The 24,882-nt window shown below is 46.4% G+C and overlaps 2 protein-coding genes and 1 long non-coding RNA gene across 5 annotated transcripts in view; 1 reads left to right on the plus strand and 2 right to left on the minus strand.

The window, feature by feature from the left end:
- The window catches only part of hectd1 (HECT domain containing 1), a 32,082-nt gene extending 12,554 nt beyond the window's left edge, over positions 1 to 19,528 (plus strand). The window contains exons 12-44 of one of the 3 annotated variants that reach the window (XM_051398857.1): positions 363 to 501; positions 620 to 790; positions 1,133 to 1,355; positions 1,445 to 1,708; positions 2,702 to 2,913; positions 3,035 to 3,181; positions 3,304 to 3,398; positions 3,897 to 4,002; positions 4,096 to 4,230; positions 4,344 to 4,483; positions 4,749 to 4,961; positions 5,055 to 5,165; positions 5,285 to 5,451; positions 5,588 to 5,764; positions 9,139 to 10,137; positions 11,282 to 11,503; positions 11,843 to 11,976; positions 12,084 to 12,240; positions 13,819 to 13,889; positions 14,350 to 14,501; positions 14,582 to 14,636; positions 15,088 to 15,316; positions 15,401 to 15,483; positions 15,607 to 15,734; positions 16,331 to 16,532; positions 16,695 to 16,832; positions 16,943 to 17,427; positions 17,520 to 17,678; positions 17,822 to 17,900; positions 18,031 to 18,124; positions 18,213 to 18,363; positions 18,452 to 18,596; positions 18,696 to 19,528. In XM_051398857.1, the coding sequence (XP_051254817.1) occupies positions 363 to 501; positions 620 to 790; positions 1,133 to 1,355; positions 1,445 to 1,708; positions 2,702 to 2,913; positions 3,035 to 3,181; positions 3,304 to 3,398; positions 3,897 to 4,002; positions 4,096 to 4,230; positions 4,344 to 4,483; positions 4,749 to 4,961; positions 5,055 to 5,165; positions 5,285 to 5,451; positions 5,588 to 5,764; positions 9,139 to 10,137; positions 11,282 to 11,503; positions 11,843 to 11,976; positions 12,084 to 12,240; positions 13,819 to 13,889; positions 14,350 to 14,501; positions 14,582 to 14,636; positions 15,088 to 15,316; positions 15,401 to 15,483; positions 15,607 to 15,734; positions 16,331 to 16,532; positions 16,695 to 16,832; positions 16,943 to 17,427; positions 17,520 to 17,678; positions 17,822 to 17,900; positions 18,031 to 18,124; positions 18,213 to 18,363; positions 18,452 to 18,596; positions 18,696 to 18,833 (6,121 nt within the window). In that variant the 3' untranslated portion in view covers positions 18,834 to 19,528. The remainder of the gene's footprint in view (positions 1 to 362; positions 502 to 619; positions 791 to 1,132; positions 1,356 to 1,444; positions 1,709 to 2,701; positions 2,914 to 3,034; positions 3,182 to 3,303; positions 3,399 to 3,896; positions 4,003 to 4,095; positions 4,231 to 4,343; positions 4,484 to 4,748; positions 4,962 to 5,054; positions 5,166 to 5,284; positions 5,452 to 5,587; positions 5,765 to 9,138; positions 10,138 to 11,281; positions 11,504 to 11,842; positions 11,977 to 12,083; positions 12,241 to 13,818; positions 13,890 to 14,349; positions 14,502 to 14,581; positions 14,637 to 15,087; positions 15,317 to 15,400; positions 15,484 to 15,606; positions 15,735 to 16,330; positions 16,533 to 16,694; positions 16,833 to 16,942; positions 17,428 to 17,519; positions 17,679 to 17,821; positions 17,901 to 18,030; positions 18,125 to 18,212; positions 18,364 to 18,451; positions 18,597 to 18,695) is intronic. The other 2 variants (XM_051398859.1, XM_051398860.1) reach the window with 2 other exon arrangements.
- LOC127362856 (uncharacterized) lies at positions 17,323 to 17,900 on the minus strand. The gene is made up of 2 exons (XR_007884596.1): positions 17,778 to 17,900; positions 17,323 to 17,719 (listed from the first exon to the last, which is right to left on the minus strand). It is a non-coding gene; the product is annotated as an uncharacterized LOC127362856 (long non-coding RNA).
- A 1,833-nt stretch (positions 19,529 to 21,361) lies between the features above and the next one.
- Positions 21,362 to 23,530, minus strand: ap4s1 (adaptor related protein complex 4 subunit sigma 1). The gene is made up of 6 exons (XM_051399090.1): positions 23,256 to 23,530; positions 22,637 to 22,783; positions 21,994 to 22,080; positions 21,807 to 21,875; positions 21,697 to 21,708; positions 21,362 to 21,624 (listed from the first exon to the last, which is right to left on the minus strand). The coding sequence occupies exons 2-6, from the start codon at positions 22,772 to 22,774 to the stop codon at positions 21,496 to 21,498; spliced, it is 435 nt and encodes a 144-aa protein (XP_051255050.1). The 5' UTR covers positions 22,775 to 22,783; positions 23,256 to 23,530; the 3' UTR covers positions 21,362 to 21,495.
- Positions 23,531 to 24,882: the final 1,352 nt, after the last annotated feature.

Here is a 24,882-nt window from a genome sequence, read left to right on the forward strand (position 1 = left end):
ATAATATACATCCCACATGTCTTCATTAGAAAATGCTCCATTTGTAATGAGGCCAAATCAGGAATATCTAAACAGAATATGCTGTTTCCTGTGTTTGGTACATGTGCATGTAAACATAGTCAGAGATTAAACACAAACTGAACCATGACGGTCTTCATCGTAATTAAATTGGAGCAGATTAAACAGTCACTGGCTGATGTATTGTCAGCAAACCGTCTGTTAACTGAACAGAACCAGAAGTGACGAGTCTGTCTCTTTCTTTAAAAGAAATATACAAAAATGGAAGAAATGTTTCAGTTCATACGTGTTCAGGACTGTTGAGGTGACAGCTGGGTGTGTATTTGTTTTGTTTGTGTGTTCAGGAAAGCCAGTCTGGCTCTGATCAGGAAGATGGTTCACTACAGCAGTGAAGTGCTGCTGAAGGAGGTGTGTGACAGCGAGACAGGACACAACCTCCCCACTGTGCTGGTGGAGATCACTGCTACTGTCCTCGACCAGGAGGTACGCACACACACTTACACAATTCTTCTGTGAAGCTTCTATTCACAGAACCTTCCGGCTTAATCTGTCATGTAGTTGTAATTAGGAACTAACTGTACTCACAATGGTTGTGTCTCAGGACGACGACGACGGTCACCTCCTGGCTCTGCAGATCATCAGAGATCTGGTGGATAAAGGTGGGGACGTTTTCCTCGACCAGCTGGCTCGACTGGGAGTCATCAACAAGGTGTCCACTCTGGCTGGACCGGCGTCTGATGACGAGAACGAGGACGAAACCAAACCAGAGAAGGTAGAGTAACTGTGTGTGTGAGAGAGAGACTGTTGGTAGGATAAACTGTATTTAACAGGGTTTAATAGATGCAGTGGAACTGACTGCAGGCATCTTTTGTGCATTGAGTATCTACACTCATACAGCCGGTTAATGATTGCTGTGGTTGATAAATACATGCACAGTGATGTTAACCACAGCTGTAAGTAAGTGCTGTCCTGTAGCGTCAAGAAAAACTTGGAATATTAACGTTTTTGTGCCAGAGACACGTTTTTGCAGTTTTGATGTCCCAGAAGGAATAAAAATAAGATGTTCTTTAAAAGGATGAGTGCATATAACTGAACCATCTGTCCCTGTTGGCAGGAGGAGGAGGTGCAGGAGGATGCGAGGGAGATCCAGCAGGGGAAGCCGTATCACTGGAAGGACTGGTCCATTATCAGAGGGAGGGACTGTCTCTACATCTGGTCGGATGCTGCTGCGCTGGAGCTCTCCAACGGCTCCAACGGCTGGTTCAGGTTCATCCTGGACGGGAAGCTGGCCACCATGTACTCCAGTGGGAGTCCAGAGGGAGGGTCAGACAGCTCTGGTACAGATAACAAACACGCACACACCGCACTTATTTACCTCCAGTTTCCTGTGTTGTTGTGAACAATCTCCTTCCCTCTCCTCCTGCAGAGTCTCGCAGTGAGTTCCTGGAGAAGCTGCAGCGGGCGAGGAGTCAGGTGAAACCAGTAACAGCCAGTCAGCCCATCCTGTCCAGTGTGGGTCCCACAAAGCTGACGGTGGGCAACTGGTCTCTGACCTGCCTGAAGGAAGGCGAGATCGCCATCCACAACTCAGATGGACAGCAGGCCACCATCCTGAAGGAAGACCTGCCGGGCTTCGTCTTCGAGTCCAACAGAGGAACCAAACACTCCTTCACCGCCGAGACCTCACTGGGTGTGTCTCAGCATTTCCCAGCAGATCCACGACTCTTCCTGCAGCTGTTACAGCAACACATCAACATTAACTCAAAAACCTATGGAAAGTTTAAAATCTTGTAGTTTGAATACACACCAGAAGCAGCTAGCAAGTTACGGTTTATTTTAATTGACACAGAAGCTTGATTTCGACTTGTGAAACGGCTACACAACCTGGCTGAACAGAAAGTACCAACAACATACAATTAGCTCTTCACATTATAACCTGATACAGCACATAAAAACACATAAAATCTAACCTATAATAACTCTGCTGTGCGCTGGAGATTAATTACTGGTTTTGTATTAGAAATAACAGAAACTGGTTCCACTGAAGAAGAAAGTAATTGATGAATTACACAGCTGTATATTGATATGTCACATGACTGATGGAACACTGAGCAGACATTAGTATACTCACCATGACGGGTTCATTCATGTCTGCAGGGTCTAAAAATGTCTTAAAAAGACTTAAGTATGATTTGGACAGGTTTTAAAAATGGATTGGATTTATGAAAAAAACTTAATTTAAGTTTCATTTTTCAGTCTCTTAAATTTGATTCTGGGGAAATATTTTTATTGATCATATTAACTAACAACTACAAAACAGAACTGACGTATACCAACACTGATCTTCCTTCATATCCTTTGTACCTTTTTGCCAGTATGGTTCATAATGCTCTTAAAAAGTCTTAAAAACCTGCAGAAACTCTGTATATTTAGAAAGTAGTGGCTCAAAGATGGATCCTTGAGGAAGGCTGTGAGTCTCTTATTTAGAGATGATCATTTGTTGAGACATAGAAACCAGTTAGAAACCAGTTCCAGGCAGTCCACTGTGTCCCTGCAGTCTATTTAAAAGAAACTGATGATCAACGATATCATACGGCACTATGCACACACAGCACCTGCACTGCTGCTGTAGATTTATGTTGACGTCTGGCGTTTGTGTATTTGTGTGTGTGTGCGTGTGCAGGCTCAGAGTTTGTGACGGGCTGGACGGGGAAGCGAGGCAGAAAGCTGAAGTCGAAGCTGGAGAAGACGAAGCAGAAGGTGAAGAGCATGGCGAGGGAGCTGTACGACGATCACTTCAAAGCTGTAGAGAGCATGCCCAGAGGGGTGGTGGTCACTCTGAGGAACATCTCCACACAGCTGGAGTCCGCCTGGGAGCTGCACACCAACCGACAGGTACAGAAACACACTCTGGAGTTAATCCAGGATCCTAGAAGTCGTGCTGTAGATGTTAATTTTGTTATGTTGTGTGTGTGTGATTTTCTTTTGTTTGTTTAATTGTTTTGTGTATTAACAGTGTATTGAGGGGGAGAACACATGGAGGGACCTGATGAAAACGGCTCTGGAGAACCTGATCGTAGTTCTGAAGGATGAAAACACGATTTCTCCGTACGAGATGTGTAGCAGTGGCCTGGTCCAGGCTCTGTTCACCGTCCTCAACAATGTGAGTGCTGCTCTTTAAATCCATCACCGAAGCCACAGTATATCACGTCTTCACCTTAAAACATGAGTGAAGTCGCTGAGACGTTGGATGTAACGTGAGTTCTTCTATCTGTCTGTGTGCAGAGTGTGGAACTGGACCTGAAACATGATTGTAAGCCTTTAATGGAGAGGATCAATGTATTTAAGGCGGCTTTCAGCGAGAATGAAGATGATGAAAGGTAACGGCGACAAACACCTGCTGACATGTTTACATCCTAACTGTAAAGGCCCTACACACACACACACACACACACACACACACACACACACACACACACACACACAGGGTCTCTGATTAACCCTACAGTCAGGGAGTTTCACTGGGAATGAACACAATGTCACTAAACTAAATACAGATAATCAATATTTCTCTGAAGATCTGAAATCCAGACCACAGGAAGTCTGAGATTGAAATGGTCTTCTGAGGGAGAGGTGGCCCAGACGGCACACACCAGTTTCTATTTTTAAATAGAAATAAAACTAAATCCAACTCATATCAGGCAGTAACATTTCTCAGTTCCACTGAGTTTTAATATGGTTTTAAATTCTTCTGAGAAACTGACCAATCACTGTCTGAAAATGTGCACCAAGAAGATCTATTGTCAGAAATGGAATATAATAATCATAGTTATGTTTTCATAAGAATTACAGCTGAACGTAACTGTGTTTGTTTACAGCCGACCAGCTGTTGCCTTAATCCGTAAACTGATAGCTGTCCTGGAGTCAATAGAACGTCTACCTCTGCACCTGTACGACACTCCAGGGTCCTCATACAACCTGCAGGTGAGGCGCTGTGCTCTGGATCCAGCTCTGTTTTTGGTGCGTAGGTGTTTGTTGAAGGACAGTCTAAATGGAAAGTGTTTGGGTTTTTATCAGATCTTGACGAGGAGGTTGCGGTTCCGTCTGGAGCGAGCGCCTGGTGAGACGGCTCTGATCGACCGAACGGGTCGCATGTTGAAGATGGAACCGCTCGCTACCGTGGAGTCTCTGGAGCAGTACCTGCTGAAGATGGTGAGGACTCGCTGAACACTCAACCAGCCATACACTGATAAACACAGATTAAAATGCACTCAGCTTTCATTTCAGGGAGAGCTCGGTTCAGTTTTAACCTCTTCGTCCTCCAGGTGGCGAAACAGTGGTACGACTTTGAGCGTTCATCCTTCGTTTTCGTGAGGAAGCTGAGGGAGGGACAGACCTTCACGTTCAGACACCAACACGACTTTGACGAGAATGGAATCATTTACTGGGTTGGAACCAACGCCAAGTAAGTTAAAGGAGCTAAAGTCAAACTATATTTACTATTATTTATGACTGCTGTTTAACTGAGGACCTTTTCTAGCATCCTTTTACTTTACAATGCTCTGTGTGGTGACTTTAAACGGCACATATATTGTGCAGCTTGTAGTTTTGGTCTGATATTCCAGACAAATTAAACCTGGTCAGTTTTCTCTGTTCATTGACTTATTAAATATGTTTGATCATCACAGCTGGATTTTAATCTAATCACACCTCATTTCTGCCCCACTCAGGACGGCCTATGAGTGGGTAAATCCCGCTGCCTACGGCCTGGTGGTGGTGACATCATCAGAGGGGCGGAACCTCCCCTACGGGAGGTTGGAGGACATCTTGAGTCGGGATAGCTCCGCCCTCAACTGCCACACCAACGACGACAAGAACGCCTGGTTCGCTGTCGACCTCGGCCTCTGGGTCATTCCCTCAGCGTACACCCTGAGACACGCCAGGTAATAAAACAAACCAACCTACACTCTGAGACACCAGGTAATAAACAAAATCAAATACATTTAATAGTGTTTTTCTTCCTCCTCCTCCTGCAGGGGTTATGGCCGCTCTGCGTTGAGGAACTGGGTGTTTCAGGTGTCGAAGGATGGCCAGAACTGGACGACTCTCTACACCCACGTAGACGACTGCAGCCTCAACGAACCGGGGTAAGACCTGTGCCAATAAACTGATCAATTGATCGGCTGTAAGAATTTTGCCTCCAACAAAACAAATTAATGAATCCTGAAACTGACGTCTACAATCATTATCTGTGTGTGTTTGTCAGGTCGACGGCCACGTGGCCTCTGGACCCGTCCAAAGAGGAGAAGCAGGGGTGGAGACACATCCGGATCAAACAGATGGGGAAGAACGCCAGCGGTCAGACTCACTACCTGTCTCTGTCCGGACTCGAACTGTACGGCACCGTCACCGCCGTCTGTGAGGACCAGCTCGGTAAGGCCGCCATCCACTTTACGTCTCTCTGTTAAAGGACCACTGTGGACGATTCGGCCTTTTGAATGTATAGTAGAAACTACAGTGGCTGCCAAAGGCGCTACCTAAAACCTTTCTCTCGGTCCTCCCCCCTCAGGTAAAGCTGTGAAGGAGGCGGAGGCGAACCTTCGTCGCCAGCGGCGCCTGTTTCGTTCCCAGGTGATGAAATACATTGTCCCGGGGGCGCGGGTCGTCCGCGGCATCGACTGGAAGTGGCGCGACCAGGACGGCAACCCGGCCGGAGAAGGCACCGTCACCGGAGAGGCTCACAACGGTAAGACCGGAGCAGACGGCAGATAGTGAAAAATAAAAACGTGTTGTTCCTCCTGCAGCGTCAGACGACCGGGTGGAGTCACAAACAGTCAACCTCTATTTAATCAATTCATGTTAAACATTTTCTCCTCAAGGTTTTCTTTGTAGGGCTCCGGCTCCATGTTTCTGCTCTGAGGATCAACTGGGGGAAGATATTTGTGCCAGCAAGTTCTGAATTTAAGAATTCACATTTTGGTGCAAAAGCCTCAGTTGTTTAAATTTAGATCAAAGTCTGAAAGTCTGAAACACTTTAACAGAAGAAACACGTGCAAAGATAAATCAAGTGTAGTAGGTGTGTGGGGTTTTTAGGTTTCCTATTCTCTGTGGAAACTAACTGCTGCTGACTTCATAATGTCATAATGCTAATAGAGCTGCCCGATATGGTACAAACATCATATTAAAATTATTTAGATAGATTTTACATGGATTAGCAATTAATGGGAACGATCATTTTTGCACCACAAATGTAATTCTCACTGAAAAAAACATTAAAATCTTGTTAGTGGAAATTATTTTTGGGGTCTGTACCAAACAAATATGTTTTCTTAAATCTAGAGAACAAGATTTGTCTTGTATCTCTAAAGAACTTCTGTGTGTTCTGCTAACTAATGGTTAACTCTTAACTTCTGCTACTGACCAGATACGGCAACCTTAAAGAGTCAAAACTCCCAGAAGAATATTTATTTATATTTCATATTTTGTTTATTATTCTTAAAAACTAGTATTTTATTTTCCACATTTAGTGTATCGACTGACGTGTGTCAGTTAAATCAGACATTGAAACAGTTTCACACTAGTATTAATAAAAACACATCACAATAAAACGTATTGAATTGCTGCAATCAGCGAATCGACCCAGACTTGAGGTAAAAGACGTGACCCAGACAAAACTAAATGAATATAAATATTTGAGAATATTGCCTCCAGATTCAGGAACAAATTATTTTAAGTTCGACTGACAAACTGAGCTGCTTGTTGAAATATCTGCTCACAGTCGGCGTCTTTCTACGAAACAGGATCTGAACTCAGCAGGTTCCTGTAAGAAGGAAGGAACCGTTCTGCATTAACCTTTTTCTCCCTGAACTTTCCTCCACTCGACCTTTAACACCCCTCACCACATCTGTCTGTGCTGAGGTTTCACAGTCAGCTGCCAGGATGGGGGGGGCAGGGTGACGACTGTTAGTCTTTCTGTTTCCACTCGTCTGTAGCAGCAAACGAGCAAACGATGGCGGCTCGCCTGCTCACACAGGATCTGGTATTCCATAAACAGTAAAATGTGTTTGTGAACAGATTTGAGGAGAGAAATAGTCAACAACAGAATCTGGATCCATATCTGATCAGCACTGTTTGACAGTTTGATCTGAGTTTGGTGTGTGGAGCTGGACAGACTCACTGAGAATGAGCTGTCAATCACAAGGTAGCAAAGTGTTGTCGGATTTTACTCAACAATCTTCATATCGGACTTATTGGGCTTCTTTTTTGAAAAATAGAGTATTTTCTCCTTGTTCTCTTATCTTTTTGGTTGTGTGAACCTTTCTAACTCAGGACGAGGCTGTTTTTGAGCAGTCTCTGTGAATATATAATATATCTCTGTGTGTTCAGGTCTTCAACGTTGAGCTTAAGATAACAATTTTAATTAAGTTTTTTATTTTATTTAATGAATGAAATAGAGATATCAGCCTACTGTGTATATTTTTTCTTACACCCCTTAAAAATGAAGAAGGCCTCGTGACCCCCCCCCCGTAAATCTTTGGCGACCCCTTGTGGAGGTCTAAAGAATAACCTGTTATATCGTCGACCATAAACTCATCAGGAAACTTCTCCATAAGACCCAATACTATCAGAGTGGAGCTGCCCCCTGCTGCCTGTTAGAAAGATCTCAATAAAAGTTCTGATTTGTGCTCGTGCAGGAAGTAACAAACACCTTCCTCCCTCCTCCTCCTCCGCCTCCTCCTCCTCCTCCTCTTCCTCCCTGCCTCTCGCTCCTCTCGGTGTTTCTGTGTTTTGATTCAGATCTGAAGTTCTGTCGGCGATCCGAGGCGCCACCAGCAGCTCTGTTGATTCATCATTTAAAAATCATAAACCAGGATTATTGTTGTTTCAGTTTTAATTTTCCTCTTTGTGGCTTTGACGCTTCGCATTTGCCAGAAATATTTTCTACTTTTTGCTTTGATTGTCATTTTCTGTGACTGTGTTCATATTTTTCTCTCTCATCGCTCCACCTGGACCAAAACACGACACAGATCAGACCATCCCTCCCAATGTAACATTAATATGCTTTGCATATTTATAGATAAATAACTAATACCAAACTAAATGTACAATAATAGGTTGTAGGTATTTTAATGCACCATGTGACAGCAGCTTTGTAGACTGCTGGTTCATTTATTTAGATTTATTTAAAGAAAGAACATCCTTAAAAATGGAAATAAAGTTAATGATCTGTTACGGCCAAAGTTTAGTCTCGGTGATGGACTATTTATTGATTTCTAATACCACCTTTTAGATATTTCAGTGCTTTATTAATTAATGTGCCAGAATAACTATATCAGGGCTGCACGACAAATCCAAAATATTATCCAAATCTCAAGAAGCTGCAATTGTTAAAGTTCAAAGTCAGTATGGCCGTATCCGTCCTCCAGCAGCAGATCCCGTCTGTTCAACCGTCGGTGGCGGTGGGCTCAGATTCAGTCCTTCAGCTTGTTAGTTACTGCAGTAAGAAATCCTCAGGTTGAAAACTTTATTCAGTGTCTGTTAGACAGCAGATCCCCTCGAGTCATTTCTTTTATTTTTAGGTTTTAAGATTATAAAGTCGATCAATGTAAACAGCCGACCCTATTTCTTCCCTTCGAACATAAAAGTTCAAATATTCTTATTCTTTGTATTGATGGGATCCTGACTGGAAACCATTATTATATTACTTCTCTTACTAATATTCAGTCAGTATTGATCCAGTATTGAGGTTTATCACCCATTGTAGGACATTAGCGCCATTAAAGAGTTCAATAAACCTCTGACGAGAGGAGCAGTTGTCCCAAACAGAGACACGAGACTCTTCATAGATAATGATTAGGACAAACAGTTTGATTTCACACCGACTGCAGTTATCTGGTCCAGTGTGGAGCTGTGTGGAGCTGCTCTGACTGTAAGCTGCTTCTCTGCTGTCTGTCTACCTCCCTCTGTCTGTCTCTCTCTCTCTCTCTCTCTCTCTCTCTCTCTCTCTCTCTCTCTCTCTCTCTCTCTCTCTCTCTCTCTCTCTCTCTCTCTCTCTCTCTCTCTCTGCCGGGTCTCTGACATCCATCCGTCCGTCTCCCTCCTATCTCTCTGTCCATCCAGGCTGGATTGATGTAACCTGGGATGCTGGCGGCTCTAACTCTTACCGTATGGGCGCTGAAGGGAAGTTTGACCTCAAGCTTGCTCCAGGGTACGACCCTGAGTCGGCTGCCACAGCGCCGTCACCCAAACCTGTCTCATCCACTGTTTCAGGCCCCGCCTCCTCCACGGTGGGACCCTCTGTGACGCCGGCGGCCAGCGGCGGCACCACCACCACCACCTCGTCCTCGTCCTCCTCCACCTCGTCCTCCTCGCAGCAGCAGTCGTGGAGCAGCCTGGTGAAAAATAACTGTCCTGACAAGGGCGGGGCCGCGTCGCTCGGCGGGGCCAGCTCGTCCAGCAGGAAGGGCAGCAGCAGCTCCGTCTGCAGCGTCGCCTCTTCCTCCGACATCAGCCTGAGCTCCTCCGCCGGACTGCCGGGCGCGGGGGGTCTGCGGCTGGAGAGGAGGGCCGAGGGGCTGCTGCTCGATCACAGCTCTGGGGTGGGAGGAGTAATGGGGGTTGGGGTCGGCTCTGACGGACTGCAGCAGGAGCCGATCGTCGTGCTGTCCTCTGCGGCGGAGGGCGGGTCCGGCTCGGCATCCAGCTCCGGCACGCTCACCGCCGACACGCCAGCCCCCGGCGATGAAGCCAGGAACAAGGACTCGTCCACAGCGACCACCGACCCGGCAGCGGCTATCTCCATGGGGCTGGTGAGTGTCAGCTCCCCCGACGTCAGCTCTGTGTCGGAGTCATCCAGCAAGGACGTGCCCTCGCAGAGGCCCCTGTGCTCGGCGGCTAACGCCCGTCTGTCTGTCAGCTCCCTGCTGGCCGCCGGTGCTCCCATGAGCTCCAGCGCCAGCGTGCCCAACCTGTCGTCACGGGAGGCCAGCCTCATGGAGTCCTTCGTCCGCCGCGCGCCCAACATGTCCCGAACCAACGCCACCAACAACATGAACCTTAGCCGCAGCAGCAGCGACAACAACACCAACACACTGGGCAGGAACGTGATGAGCACTGCTAGTGAGTACTTATATTACAGTGTTTCCTCTATGTTGATTTTGGAGCGGCGGCCCGCCGCTGTTAAATTTCTGCCACCACGGTATCAGAAATGGGGCAGATGCACAATGTACTCACGGTTGCCTTTTAAATGATCCTGCCGACATAATGCCCCCCCGTTGGCTGCCGCTCACATTGCATGTTGTTCGGACAGGCCTGCCCCCACTGCTAAAAAAAATCCTAGAGGAAACACTGTATTACTTTACATTACTTTATATTACTGCACTGTCAGTGAGTAGATGAACTGCAGCAGTCAGTGTGAGTGAGCTGGTGAACGTTGCTGATGAACAGACAGAAGGTAAACGGGGCCTGTGTCCTGTTGGTTGATGCAGTCTGTACTAACTATCAGTACTTACTAACTGTAACAGCATTAAACTGGTTACTGCTGCACACTGATACAGATACTGATTTACTAAAGGGACGGTACAATGCTTTATACTTCCTCCTCTACATTTATTTAATTACTGATTACTCTGCAGATTCACATTATTAATACAAAATATAAATAATACTACTAATAAAAAGGCATTATTTATGTTAATAATACAGATAATCTGAAAGATATCTGATCCAGTAATCGATCCTGTTCCCCTCTCACCGTCGGTCCTCTTTCAGGGTTTAACTCTCCTCAGAATCAAACTCTTGTTTAAGGTTGGAAACAATAAATCGTTAAAGTCTAATAATGTTAAAGATGCACATTCCTAATAATAATTAATAGGAACATGAGCTGCATAATGTTTTATATTTAACCAATCAGTGAAGGGCTTTAGACTGGTTACTCAGTATCAGAACCAGAACCGGTCCCGGGATCCTGCCGGAGCACACAGTGGAACCGGCTCCCAGGCTCTGGTTCCTGCAGTCTGTTAAAGGTCCTAAAGAGCTCCGGGGATCCTGGATGGGTTCTATGGGTGTTACTGAGGTTGATTTGGACCTGAGAGCTGATACTGGGCGGGTGCTCCGGTCTGCATGAGCCTCCAACCAATCAGCAGCTGTTTCCAGTCAGCTGACTAGAGCTTAACGAGCTTCACCCGCTGCTTCGTCTCTTTGGTTTCTGACAAACTAACCGCCCTTTGTTTGTTTGTTTGTTTGTTTGTTTGTTTGTTTGCAGCTTCTCCTCTCATGGGCGCTCAGAGCTTTCCTAACCTCACCACCACTGGCACCACCTCCACCGTTACCATGTCAACCTCCATAGTAACCAGCAGCAATAACGTAGCCACAGCCACCACTGGTCTGTCGGTGGGCCAGTTGCTAAGCAACACCCTGACGACCAGCCTGACGTCCACGTCCAGCGAGAGCGACACGGGCCAGGAGGCTGAGTTCTCTCTCTATGGTTGGTCTCACACACACACACACACACAGAGAACAGACAGTCTGCTTCAACTAACCTGCTTCCTAACACAAATATTAAAATATCATACTTATTAACATTATTTTCTGCTGGTGATTATAAACTAATTAATATTAATTTCTGATAACAGCTTTAATTGATTGTGTTTCAGTCTGTCTGTTATTATTTTAGCTCTTTTTAAAGTTCTCTTCTCAGCGTTTGCAAGTTGTTGTAGTAATAATAATAATAATAATAATAATAATAATAATAATGTGAAGCGCTGTGTTTTAAGACGTTGTTTCCTCCTCTCTCTCTCTTTCTCTCTCTTCCAACCTGCTGCAGACTTCCTGGACAGCTGTCGCGCCAACACACTATTGGCCGAGCTGGACGACGAGGAGGACCTCCCGGAGCCCGACGATGACGACGACGAGAACGAAGACGACAATCAGGAGGACCAGGAGTACGAGGAGGTTCTGGTAATGGACCCTCTTGTGTGTTTTTATTGGTTAGACAGTGGCAGTTCAAGTAGTGAGCGACAGGAAGTGATGTCAGAGGGTGTGACGAGGGTGTGGCTGTCCCACAGGAGGAGGAGGAGTACGAGACCAAAGGAGGTCGCAGGAGGACGTGGGATGATGACTTCGTCCTGAAGAGGCAGTTCTCTGCTCTGGTCCCAGCCTTTGACCCCCGACCAGGAAGAACTAACGTCCAGCAGACCACCGACCTGGAGATCCCCCAGCCAGGTACCGCACACCTCCTCCTGTCTCACATATATATATATATATATATATATATATATATAATATGTATATGATCAAATCTGATCTAAATGATCTAATCCTTCTCAGACATTTTTCAAATATTAGTCCTTTATTAAGTTGAAACTGCAGTAAAATGTTGAATGATATATATATAAAAAAAAAAAAAAAAAAAAAAAAAAAAAAAAAAAAAAAGAAAAAAAAAAAAAAAAAAAAAAAAAAAAAAAAAATATATATATATAGTGTATATATATATATATATATATATATATATATATATATATATATATTGTATATATATATATATATAGTGTATATATATAAAGATATATATAATATATATATATATAAGTAAAAATATATATATATATATATATAAAGTGTATAAGTTATATATATATATATATATATATATATATATAAAAAGTGATATATATATATATAATATATATATATAAATATATATATATATATAATATATAAAGGTATATATATATATATATAAAGTATATATATATATAAAGTGTGTATATATATATATATATAGTGTATATATATATATAAAGTGTAATGTATAATATAAGTGTATATGTATATATATATAGTGTAATGTATATATATATAGTGTAAGTATAAAAGTGTAATGTATATATAAAGTGTAATGTATATATATATAGTGTATATGTATAATATAATGTATATATATAAAGTTAAATATATAATATGTAATGTATAAAAGTGTATATATATATATATGTAATGTATATAAAGTGTATATATATAAATGTGTATATATATAAAGTGTATATATATATAATGTGTATATATATATATATATATATAGTGTAAGTATATATATATAGTGTATATGTATATATATAAGTGTATATATATATATATGTAATGTATATATATAAGTGTATAGTATATATATATATGTATATATATATAATTATAGTATATATATATATTATATGTATAAAAGTATATATATATATAAAGTGTATATGTATATATATAAGTGTATATGTATATATATAAGTGTATATGTATATATAAAGTGTATATAATATATATATATATAATATAAAATGTATATATAAAAAGGTGTATATATATATATAAGTGTGTATATATATATAAAAGGTTATATATATATATATATAAATATAAAATGTATATATATAAAAAGGATAATATATATATAAGCAAATTTAATATTTTTTCTTTTTTTTTTCTTTTTTTTTTTTTTTTTTTTTTTTTCTTTTTTTTTTTTAAACTGCAGTAAAATGTTAATGATACAAATTAAAACTCTTTGAAACCAACAACAAAGCAGTCACAGCATGTATCTTCATTAATTAGAGTAATAATATGAGGTTATGTTGTGTAACCCTCAGTCCAACCTGGTTTACTAATCAATATAACTAAACAATTCAGTAAAACCAAAATAAAACCAATAATTAAACTAAAAATATTAACAGTGATAAATTCTAAACATCCAAAAGATATTTGAAAGAGTCGTAAAGTTTAACTTCACATACGCCTTCCTTTGTCTTCTGTCAGGAACTCCTCGTTCGGAGGTTCAGGAGGAGGTGGAGTGCGCCCCGTCTCCTCACCTCTCTCTCACCCTCAAGGTAAGAAAACCAAATATCAACTGAATGTCTCACAATCTAAATCTAAATGTGTTCATTTTAAGATGGGATTGTGAGTTTTTCATCTTTCCTTTGGGAGAAATTCAGACCTGGAGAATCAGTCAATCAATATTTTTTTAATTTTTTTTTAATTTAACCTTTATTTAACCAGGAAAAGTCCCATTGAGTTACAGTAACTCTTCTCCCAGGGAGTCCTGGCCAAGACTGGCGGCAAAAAGTTTAAAAAATATATATATATACATAAAAGACAGGACAAAGGTTACATACTACACCACAAATCTCTGTACATACACTATACGTACTAGAACACAAACAAGACATTACACTTAACTCAAGCTAACACAGACATACAACTTAAAGGGCACCTAGTTAAAAACAATTACACTGTTCTGTCAGAGTTGACTTTAATAATAATAATAAACTGTGTGTGTGTGTGTTCCAGGTGGCGGGACTGGGTACGACCCGCGAGGTGGAGCTCCCTCTGTCCAACTACAAGTCCACCATCTTCTACTACGTCCAGCGGCTGCTGCAGCTCTCCTGCAACGGAGCCGTGAAGACGGACAAGCTGCGACGCATCTGGGAGCCCACGTACACGTAAGAGGAGGGACGGTGTGGATGTGACGGGAGCCATTTCACAGATGTTTGAGTTTTTATTGTGGCTGTTCTGTCCGCAGGATAATGTACAGAGAGCTGAAGGACTCTGACAAAGAGAAGGAGAGCGGGAAGATGGTGAGTCACTTACAAACCTGAATCACAGCTCCAAGAAAAAGAATATCAATATTCTCATCTTCATCATCAGGAGGAGAAACACTGGACGTCATTCTGGATTCAGCTTTTGTTTTATTTTCAGCAGTTTAGACACAACTCGCCTCTTACTCTCCGTAGTCTCACTGCGGCAGGATGGGCCTAAAATAGTTGCTAGAAAACGGCATCATGTAAAAAGTTTGAATTCAGACTTTGTCGTGTCGGTACGCAAGACGACAAGCAAACAACTCCTAAAATGCTTGTTTTCTAAATGGAGTTTGGTTGCTGTGCTTCCAACCAACAGCTGTCACAGCGGACAGGTTGAGGAGATAAATCCACTTTTTAATCCCAAATGTTTCAAAAAATAAACGGTGTAATCTGGTGTGACTGCGGACTCGCAACCTGACCTCTGACCTGATTCCTTTCCCTCCTCCAGGACCTGTGTGAGCACAGCATCGGTGTCGGGGGTCGTTCTGGCGGTCTGAGCCCGAGCTCTGTTTCAGCCAATCAGAGCAGCGAGATCCTGGGCGTGGCCAGAGAGATGGCGCAGGCGAAGGCGGGCTGCAGCCAGAATGCCTGCGGGGTGGAGGACGTCCTGCAGCTCCTGCGCATCCTCTACATCATCGGAGGAGACGCGACCTCCAACGCGCGCACGCTGCAGGAGGGTACGGACGCAGGAGCACGAACAGTCGGGAGGTTTCTCTGTAGTTTGTTGTTCTGTATCGAGATTAATTTATTTCTTTGTGCAGATTTTGATGAGCTGCAGTTCAACGCGTCTCCAGAGGAGTTCACCAGCAAGAAGATCACGACCAAGATCCTTCAGCAGATCGAGGTCAGTTGGTTTTAAACGCTTCCTGTGCAGAGAGTGGGTTAGCGATCAGTGATGATGCTGGTTCTCAGTGGTTGTTGCAGGTGATAGTGGATGCTAACGCCTCGCTTTGTTGTTGTTTCCCAGGAGCCTCTGGCTCTGGCCAGCGGAGCTCTGCCTGACTGGTGTGAACAGCTCACCTCCAAGTGTCCTTTCCTCATCCCCTTTGAGACCCGACAGCTCTACTTCACCTGCACAGCGTTTGGAGCCTCCAGGTGAGTCCCAACACAAACAACAACAAATGCAAAGAAAATAAGTTAAAAATAAACACAAATGTTCAGTTAAAAGCATGTTAGGTTGTGGGAAACTCCTAAAACCCCTAAAACCTAAGGAAAGATAATAAAATGAGACGATTGCGACCTTCCTACCGGCTCCAAATTGTCTGATCCATCACAATCGTTTGCCTCCGAACTTATCAGTTTCTTTTATTGACGCCGGTACTGTTCACATCTGAACTGATACCGAACCCAAAAGTACCTTTTCTCAGTACTTTTCTCTCTGTGTAATAACAAATCAAAGCTGTAAACTCCCCTCACTACTGCAGTGCTTGTACACTGTAATATTTCACTGTAAACAGTATTCAAGTCGCATAAAGCTTCATAATAATCCCGCCAAACTGAAATCCAGAGAGCAAATTTAACCAGGACATCTGGTCAGTATCGCCACCTTCATCGTACCTGGAGGGTTCTAACGTTAGCTGTGGCATCACACAGTCTTCGTGCTCTGACTCACTGTGACTGGAACAAACTGCAGGCGAAGGTGGATCGGTACCCAACCCTACAGGTGTAAAACAAACCGGTTGTGTCTGCAGGGCGATCGTGTGGCTCCAGAACCGGCGGGAGGCGACCATGGAGCGCTCCCGGCCGTCAACTACGGTGCGGCGGGACGACCCCGGCGAGTTCAGGGTGGGTCGGCTTAAACACGAGCGAGTCAAAGTCCCCCGAGGGGAAGCCATGATGGAGTGGGCCGAGTCCGTAATGCAGCTGCACGCTGACAGGAAGTCCGTGCTGGAGGTGAGAGGTCGACGAGACACGATGCTACGTGTAGACTCATTCATACGTTCATTATATATATATATATAACTTATATTAAGATAGAACTTAAGACACATTCAGTTGGACGACCTGTGATCAAACTACAGAGGCTGCAACATGTGTCCGTCTGTCCGTCCCCAGGTGGAGTTTCAGGGTGAGGAGGGAACAGGTCTCGGCCCGACTCTGGAGTTTTACGCTCTGGTGGCTGCAGAGTTTCAGAGGACGTCACTGGGGATCTGGCTGTGTGACGACGACTTCCCCGACGACGAGTCCCGACAGGTGAGAGTCCCGAGCTGTGCCGTAGGTCCAGTACAGTCAGTGTGGGATGAGTTGGATCAATACAGATTGAATCAGTCAGTCACTGAGCCTCTTCTGTGTCTCCTCTTCAGGTGGACCTGGGCGGCGGTCTGAAGCCTCCCGGGTTCTACGTGCAGCGCTCCTGCGGCCTGTTCCCGGCTCCATTCCCTCAGGACAGCGAGGAGCTGGAGCGAATCACCAAGCTCTTCCACTTCCTGGGCGTCTTCCTGGCCAAGTGCATCCAGGACAACCGGCTGGTGGACCTGCCCATCTCTCAACCCTTCTTCAAGCTGCTCTGCATGGGGGACATCAAGTCCAACATGAGCAAGCTGCTGTACCAGTCCCGCAGCTCGCCGCAGGGCCACGACCCCGAGCGGCCCCACCTGCAGCCCTTCCTGCTGCTGTCTGAGGTGCAGTCGGAGGCGTCCACCGAGGAGAGCCAGGAGACGTACTCCGTGGGCAGCTTCGACGAGGACTCCAAGTCCGAGTTCATTATGGACCCCCCGAAACCCAAACCGCCGGCCTGGTACCACGGCATCCTCACCTGGGATGACTTCCAGCTCGTCAACCCACACAGGTGAGAGCGGAGACAGCGGCCGTTCATTATCGAGAGTATTTCTGGTCACAGGCACTGTACATGACCTCCTCTTCCTCCTCTTCCTCCTGCAGGGCGAGCTTCCTGAAGGAGGTGAAGGAGCTGGCGGTGAAGAGGAGGCAGATTCTGGCCAGTAAGAGTTTATCCGAAGATGAGAAGAACACCAGACTGCAGGACCTGATGCTGAGGAACCCGCTGGGCTCCGGACCCCCCCTCAGTGTTGAGGACCTTGGGTAAGGGACACACACACTCACACACACACACACACACACACCTCCACACACACACACACACACACACACTCACACTCACACTCACACACACACTCACACTCACTGTTGTTGTCTGTGTGAATAATGAGTCTGTGTCTCTGCAGGTTGAACTTCCAGTTCTGTCCGTCCTCAAAGGTCCACGGGTTCTCAGCTGTGGACCTGAAACCTAACGGAGACGACGAGGTAAAAAACACTTTCACACACATTCACACCGTCTGTGGTCGGGTTGTAATGTGGTCGAGTCCTAACGTTCATACTGTGTCTGTCTGTCTGTCTGTCTGTGTGTGTGTGCTGTCTGTCTGTGTGTGTGTAGATGGTGACCATGGAGAATGCGGAGGAGTACGTGGAGCTGATGTTTGACCTGTGTATGCACACCGGCATCCAGAAGCAGATGGAGGCCTTCAGAGGTATGTACACACATCGTCATGGTAACGGCCCACTGTGCAGTCCTCGTCAGTTAGTGTTTATAAATGATTAATATTAATTCCTCCTCAGAGGGTTTCAACCGAGTGTTTCCGATGGAGAAGTTGAGCTCATTCAGTCACAAAGAGGTTCAGATGATCCTCTGCGGCAACCAATCACCTTCCTGGACTGCTGATGACATCATCAACTACACTGAACCAAAGCTGGGTTACACCAGAGACAGGTACGTCTCCGCAGACAGCTGTCTATCATCATCATTATTATTATTATTATTATTATTATTATTATTAACTCATTAACTGTCCCTTCAGTCCCGGCTTCCTGCGCTTCGTCAGAGTTCTGTGCGGGATGTCGTCTGACGAGAGGAAGGCGTTCCTCCAGTTCACCACCGGCTGTTCCACGCTGCCCCCCGGCGGCCTCGCCAACCTCCACCCCCGCCTCACCATCGTCAGGAAGGTAAGGTCGCTCTCTGATTGGCTCTGCCGCCCTTCAAGTCACGTGGTAGTTACTGATGTTCTGATGGTTTTGCTGTGTGACTCTGATTGGCTGCTGTAGGTCGACGCCACCGACTCCAGTTACCCATCAGTCAACACGTGCGTCCACTACCTGAAGCTTCCCGAGTATTCCTCCGAGGACATCATGAGAGAGCGCCTGCTGGCCGCCACCATGGAGAAAGGCTTCCACCTCAACTGACCGCCGCCCGCCCACCGCCACACTGAGCATGCTCCTCCAGTCCGTCTCGCCGCCCGCCGCGTGATTGACAGATCAGCCAGCCAATCCAAACCAGCCGACTGACTGAGCGACCGCCTGCCGGAGGACGAGGAGGAGGATCAATGTCGCAGAATAAAATTAAAGAGAAGCTCACATCCTTTAACCTCCCTCCTTCATCGTCTCCTTCATCACCTGAGCCGCTGTGTGTGTGTGAGAGAGAGTGTGTGTGGACCCTCCTCCTCCTCATCTTCCTCCTGTTAGTGCCTGGTTTGACTCGTAGCTTCTGTTTTCAGCTCCTCCTCCTCCTCCTCCCAACAATCATGCTTCTCCTCCTCTTCCTCCCTCTTTTTGTTTTTATTTTGTTTTATTGCTTTTTTGTTCCCGTGTGCGTGCGACAGTTTTCGGGTTGTTTTCTGACCAGCTGTTAGAGGTCAAAGGTCAGAGTGCATTTGGTGTTCTTTTACAATGAAGCTATAGAGACAGAAACACTGGGCGTGTGCGAGGCACATCTGAAGAGAAGAAAACAAAATGTAAGAAGCTCTGCTCTCCCTTGTATTTTCTTTGTATATTATAAACATTTATTTAACTCAAGTTGCAGTTTGAGGTAAACAGATATTTTCAAATGTGTATGCTCCAAAAAAAATAATCATTAAAATGTTTGCAAAGTATGAAGTAAAGGCGGAGTCCTGTGGTCTGTGCTACGTGCTAACAGTTAGCTCCTGGTGAGGTCGGCTCTGAGGCGGCGCTGACTGAAGCCTTACAGAGACTCACTGCTGGAGGCCCCCTCTAGTGGCCCCCTCTTGTGGCCCCCCTCTAGTGGCCCCCCTCTAGTGGCCCCCCTCTAGTGGCCCCCCTCCTGTGGCTCCTGTGGCCCCCTCTAGTGGCCCCCCTCTAGTGGCCCCCTCTAGTGGCCCCCTCTAGTGGCCCCCTCCTGTGGCCCCCTCTGTGGCCCCCCTCTAGTGGCCCCCTCCTAGTGGCCCCCTCCTATGGTCCCCCTAGTGGCCCCCTCGTGGCCCCCTCCTATGGTCCCCTCAGTGGCCCCCTCTAGTGGCCCCCCCATGGTCCCCCTAGTGGCCCCCTCAGTGGCCCCCTCCCATGGTCCCCTCAGTGGTCCCCCTAGTGGTCCCCTCAGTGGCCCCCTCCTATGGCCCCCCTCCTATGGTCCCCCTAGTGGCCCCCTCTAGTGGCCCCCTCCTATGGCCCCCCTCCCATGGTCCCCCTAGTGGCCCCCTCTAGTGGCCCCCTCCTGTGGCCCCCTCTAGTGGCCCCCCCTAGTGGCCCCCTCTGTGGCCCCCCTCCTATGGTCCCCCTAGTGGCCCCCTCCAGTGGCCCCCTCCTATGGTCCCCTCTAGTGGCCCCCCTCTAGTGGCCCCCTTCCTAGGTCCCCCCTAGTGGCCCCCTCTAGTGGCCCCCTCCTATGGTCCCCCTCGTGGCCCCCCCCCCTCCTATGGCCCCCCTCCTATGGTCCCCCTAGTGGCCCCCTCTAGTGGCCGCCCTCTAGTGGCCGCCCCCGCCCTCTAGTGGCCCCCTCCTGTGGCCCCCTCTAGTGGCCCCCTCCTGTGGCCCTCCTCTTGTGGCCCCCTCTATGTGCCCTCCTCTAGTGGCCCCCTCTAGTGGCCCCCCTCCTGTGGCCCCCTCTGGTGGCCCTCCTCTAGTGGCCCCCCTCTAGTGGCCCCCTCAGTGGCCCCCTCTGGTGGCCCTCTCTGGTGGCCCTCCTCTAGTGGCCCCCCCTCTAGTGGCCCCCTCCTGTGGCCCCCTCTAGTGGCCCCCTCCTGTGGCCCTCCTCTTGTGGCCCCCTCCTAGTGGCCCTCCTCTAGTGGCCCCCCTCTAGTGGCCCCCCTCCTGTGGCCCCCTCTGGTGGCCCTCCTCTAGTGGCCCCCTCTAGTGGCCCCCCTCTAGTGGCCCCCCTCCTGTGGCCCCCTCTGGTGGCCCTCCTCTAGTGGCCCCCCTCTAGTGGCCGCCCTCTAGTGGCCCCCTCTAGTGGCCCCCTCTAGTGGCCCTCCTCCTGTGGCCCCCCTCTAGTGGCCCCCTCTAGTGGCCCCCTCTGGTGGCCCCCTCTGGTGGCCTCCTCTAGTGGCCCCCTCCTGTGGCCCCCCTCTAGTGGCCCCCTCTAGTGGCCCCCCTCTAGTGGCCCCCTCTGGTGGCCCCCTCTGGTGGCCCCCTCAGTGGCCCCCTCTGGTGGCCCCCTCTGGTGGCCCTCTCTGGTGGCCCTCCTCTGTGGCCCCCTGTGGCCCCCTCTGGTGGCCCTCTCTGGTGGCCCTCCTCTGTGGCCCTCCTCTAGTGGCCCCCCTCTAGTGGCCCCCCTCTAGTGGCCCTCCTCCTGTGGCCCTCCTCCTGTGGCCCCCCTCCTGTGGCCCCCTCCTGTGGCCCCCTCCTGTGCCCGGGGGAAGAGTGGGGGGTGCCGTCCCCGGAGGTCGCTGATTGGTTGATTTGGTGCAGACTAAGTTGAAACCAGGTAGTATCGGTTGTTTGTGGTGACCGTGGACAATAAATGTGGACGCAGGAGAATATTAGTTTCTGGGTGAATCTTTAATCAGCTGATTGTCGAGTTCATGCTCACTATACACTGCTAACTAGCATGCTAACATGCTAACCAGAGTTCAGACGTCTGACGATCCGTGACATCACTTCCTGTGTTTGAGTCTCAGCTGTCGGCCATCTTGTCGAGGGCGGTGAGCGGCGCCAGGACGCGGCTCTTGTTGGTCTCCACGATGTGTCCGTTCTGGATCATCTCGTCCAGGAGGATGTGGACGCGGTCCAGGTTGAACATGATCTGAAGGCGGAGTCAAAGAAAGCAAACAGGAAACAGACAGACAGGAAGTAGCAGCGTGGGATGGAAGGATACGTCGAGCTCGCTCTGTTGGAGACAAACGCCGTTATCAGACGGGAACAACAACAACAACAACAACAACAACAACAACAACAACAACAACAAGGTAAATGTAGTGAACTCACCACCCGGCTGAAGTATTTATCCAAAACCTCCACGAAGTTATGAACCAGCTCGTAGACGGAGAGTTCGTTCTGAGGAGACAAACAGTCACTGTAGGACGACCTTTGACCTTTCACTGGCTGTAGGACGACCTTTGACCTTTCACTGGCTGTAGGACGACCTTTAACCTTTAGGGGTTCCCTCACTCACCTCGCTGTCTGTGACTCCAACGACGATGTACAGCGCGGCGTACTGACGGTAGATCAGTTTGAAGTCTTTGTACTCCACAAAGGAACACTGCGACCAATCAGAGAGCAGCACCGTTACAGGACCGCAGACAGACAGACAGACAGACAGACAGACGGACAGACAGACAGACAGACGGACAGACAGACAGGCAGACGGACAGACAGACAGACAGACGGATAGGCAGACGGACAGACGGATAGGCAGGCAGACGGACAGACAGACAGACAGACAGGCAGGCGGACAGACAGACAGACAGGCAGACGGACGGACGGACGGACGGACAGGCAGACAGACGGGCAGACAGACAGATGGGCAGACAGACAGACGGGCAGATGGGCAGACAGGCAGACAGACAGACAGGCAGGCAGACGGACAGGCAGGCAGACAGGCAGACAGACAGACAGACAGGCAGGCAGACAGACAGGCAGACAGACAGACGGGCAGACAGGCAGACAGGCAGACTGGCAGACTGGCAGACAGACAGACAGGCGGACAGACGGACAGGCAGACAGACAGACAAGCAGGCGGACAGACAGACGGACAGGCGGACAGACAGACAGACAGGCAGACAGACAGGCAGACAGACAGACAGACAGACACACACCTGGTCCTTCTTGCGGCTCAGGCAGCAGCGGACCACGTCGGCCTCCAGCGCCGCTCTCCGGCTCAGCTCCACCGGTTGGTAATATCGCGACAGTCTGGTCTGACCCTGCCGGTTCACCATCAGCACGAAGGTTATCATCCTGAGAGCCTGTGGACTCAACCAGCACACTGCCTTAACGCCACCGCGGATCCGGGTCTTTGGGTTTTACGGTGAAAGTAAAGCTGGTGGGGCCAATCACTGAATTTAAAATCAGGTGTTTTATATGTTTATAGTGAATTAAATATTATATACAGAATTCAAATATATCTGAACTACGATGGTTACATATAATCTGTGGAAGGAAGTGATCGGACTATAACGGATCAATACTCTGATAGATCAAACAGAATAAAAACTGGCGGTAAATAAATAAATAAATAAATAAATAAATAAATAAATAAAGGATTGTATCAGACCGGTTACTCGGACAGCGGAGTTTCCGAGGAGCACTTGAAGGCAGCACATAAACACAAACAGTTTATTTACTTAATAATAATAATAATAAACCTTTTTACTACGACGTTATAAATACAGCACAGAGCTCCGGTATGACGGTTATTGATTACTAATGGCAACTTACCGACAGCTGTTAGCTTAGCTTGTAGCCGAACTGTAGCTAAATGAGCCCCATCACAGGCTAACAACAAGCTAACAACAAGCTAACAACAGGTTAGCCGCCGTTAGCCGCCGTTAGCCGCTGTTAGCCGCCGTTAGCCGCTGTTAGCCGCTCACAGTTGAATTAAAGTGGAATTAGAAAGACAGAAAGACGCAGAAGCTTCCGTTACCGGAGATAGCGAGCTAACGACAGCGGTTAACATTTCTAACGCATGCGCAGTAAAGCCCTCATCTGGCGCATTCAGGGACAACCGGTGAATAAGAACTTCCTACTCAGACTGTATTATCTTCATTATAACAGAAACATTTTAATTCTATTGATCAAAGTAAAACTGAAACAGTGTAAATGTAGGGTACAATCTAATAATTGATTAAAGTATTTCTGAAACTGATTGGAAGCTCGGAGGGGACGCTGTCTTTGCTGCGTATTTAATTACATTATGGAATAATCTGCCTCTGCTCGTTAAACAGGCCTCTTCTCTGTCTGTTTAAACCTAAAACCTCTTCTCTGTCTGTTTACAACCTAAAACCTCTTCTCTGTCTGTTTAAACCTAAAACCTCTTCTCTGTCTGTTTACAACCTAAAACCTCTTCTCTGTCTGAGTTTAAAACCTCTTCTCTGTGGCCTTTGACACGGAGTAAGATGTCGACTTTATTTACTTGATTTGATTTCTTATTTTGATTGCTGTTTAATGCGTGGCTATTATTTTTACTCATGTTTTATGTCTTTTCATTTTATTGTTGTATTTTATGTTATTTTGCGCCTCATGTGAGCTGTAATGTCTTTTATTTATGATGTCTTATTTATTCTCCTGTACAGCACTTTGGTCAACTTTGGTTGTTTTAAAGTGCTTAACAAATAAAGTTGGATTGGATTGATCTTATAAATGGAAATATAATAAAAGACAAACAATAAATAAACATTCATTGCTGAATGTGGTCAGAAACTGTTCTCGTTCAGCTCTGAACAGAAGAAATATCTTAAAGAAAAACTGCATCTGTGAGTTAATAAATGAATCTTTGGTGTCTTTATATTCAGAATATATAATTATATTTCATACAGACGCCTTTAAATGTTTAAAATGACGGCTAAAGGCACCCGAGGGTCCACAATGATTCTGGTTGTGTTGCATCCATACGACCACTGGGTGGCGTCACAGGCGTACATTTCTAATTCTACACATAGTGGCTTCACTTAACATAAAGGTAGTGGCTTTAATTTGTGTTGTATTATATTATATTATATTATATTATATTATATTATATTGTGTTGTATTATATTATATTATATTGTAATACTGAACAAACAGGATGAAGCATCCAAAAAGACACAGCCGAGTTTCACCAGCTGACTCAGGTTGGTTGGAGGAAAGTTCACCGTAAACGCAAACATATGGATTTATATTTTATTCAATCAATTATATATACTGCTTCTTTTTTTATTATTTAAATCTTTTGAGAAGCAGTGCCACTCGCTGGGAGATCTGAATCCAGCTGGGAGTTCTGATTTCCTACGTTTTCCCTGGGCTGTGAAGTTACACAATGTATTTGTTGTTCTTCATAAATATTTAATGTGTTTTACAATTGAATTAA

This window comes from Dicentrarchus labrax, unplaced genomic scaffold (assembly GCF_905237075.1).
Source record: "Dicentrarchus labrax unplaced genomic scaffold, dlabrax2021, whole genome shotgun sequence".
In the NCBI taxonomy this organism is placed as follows: Eukaryota; Metazoa; Chordata; class Actinopteri; family Moronidae; genus Dicentrarchus; species Dicentrarchus labrax.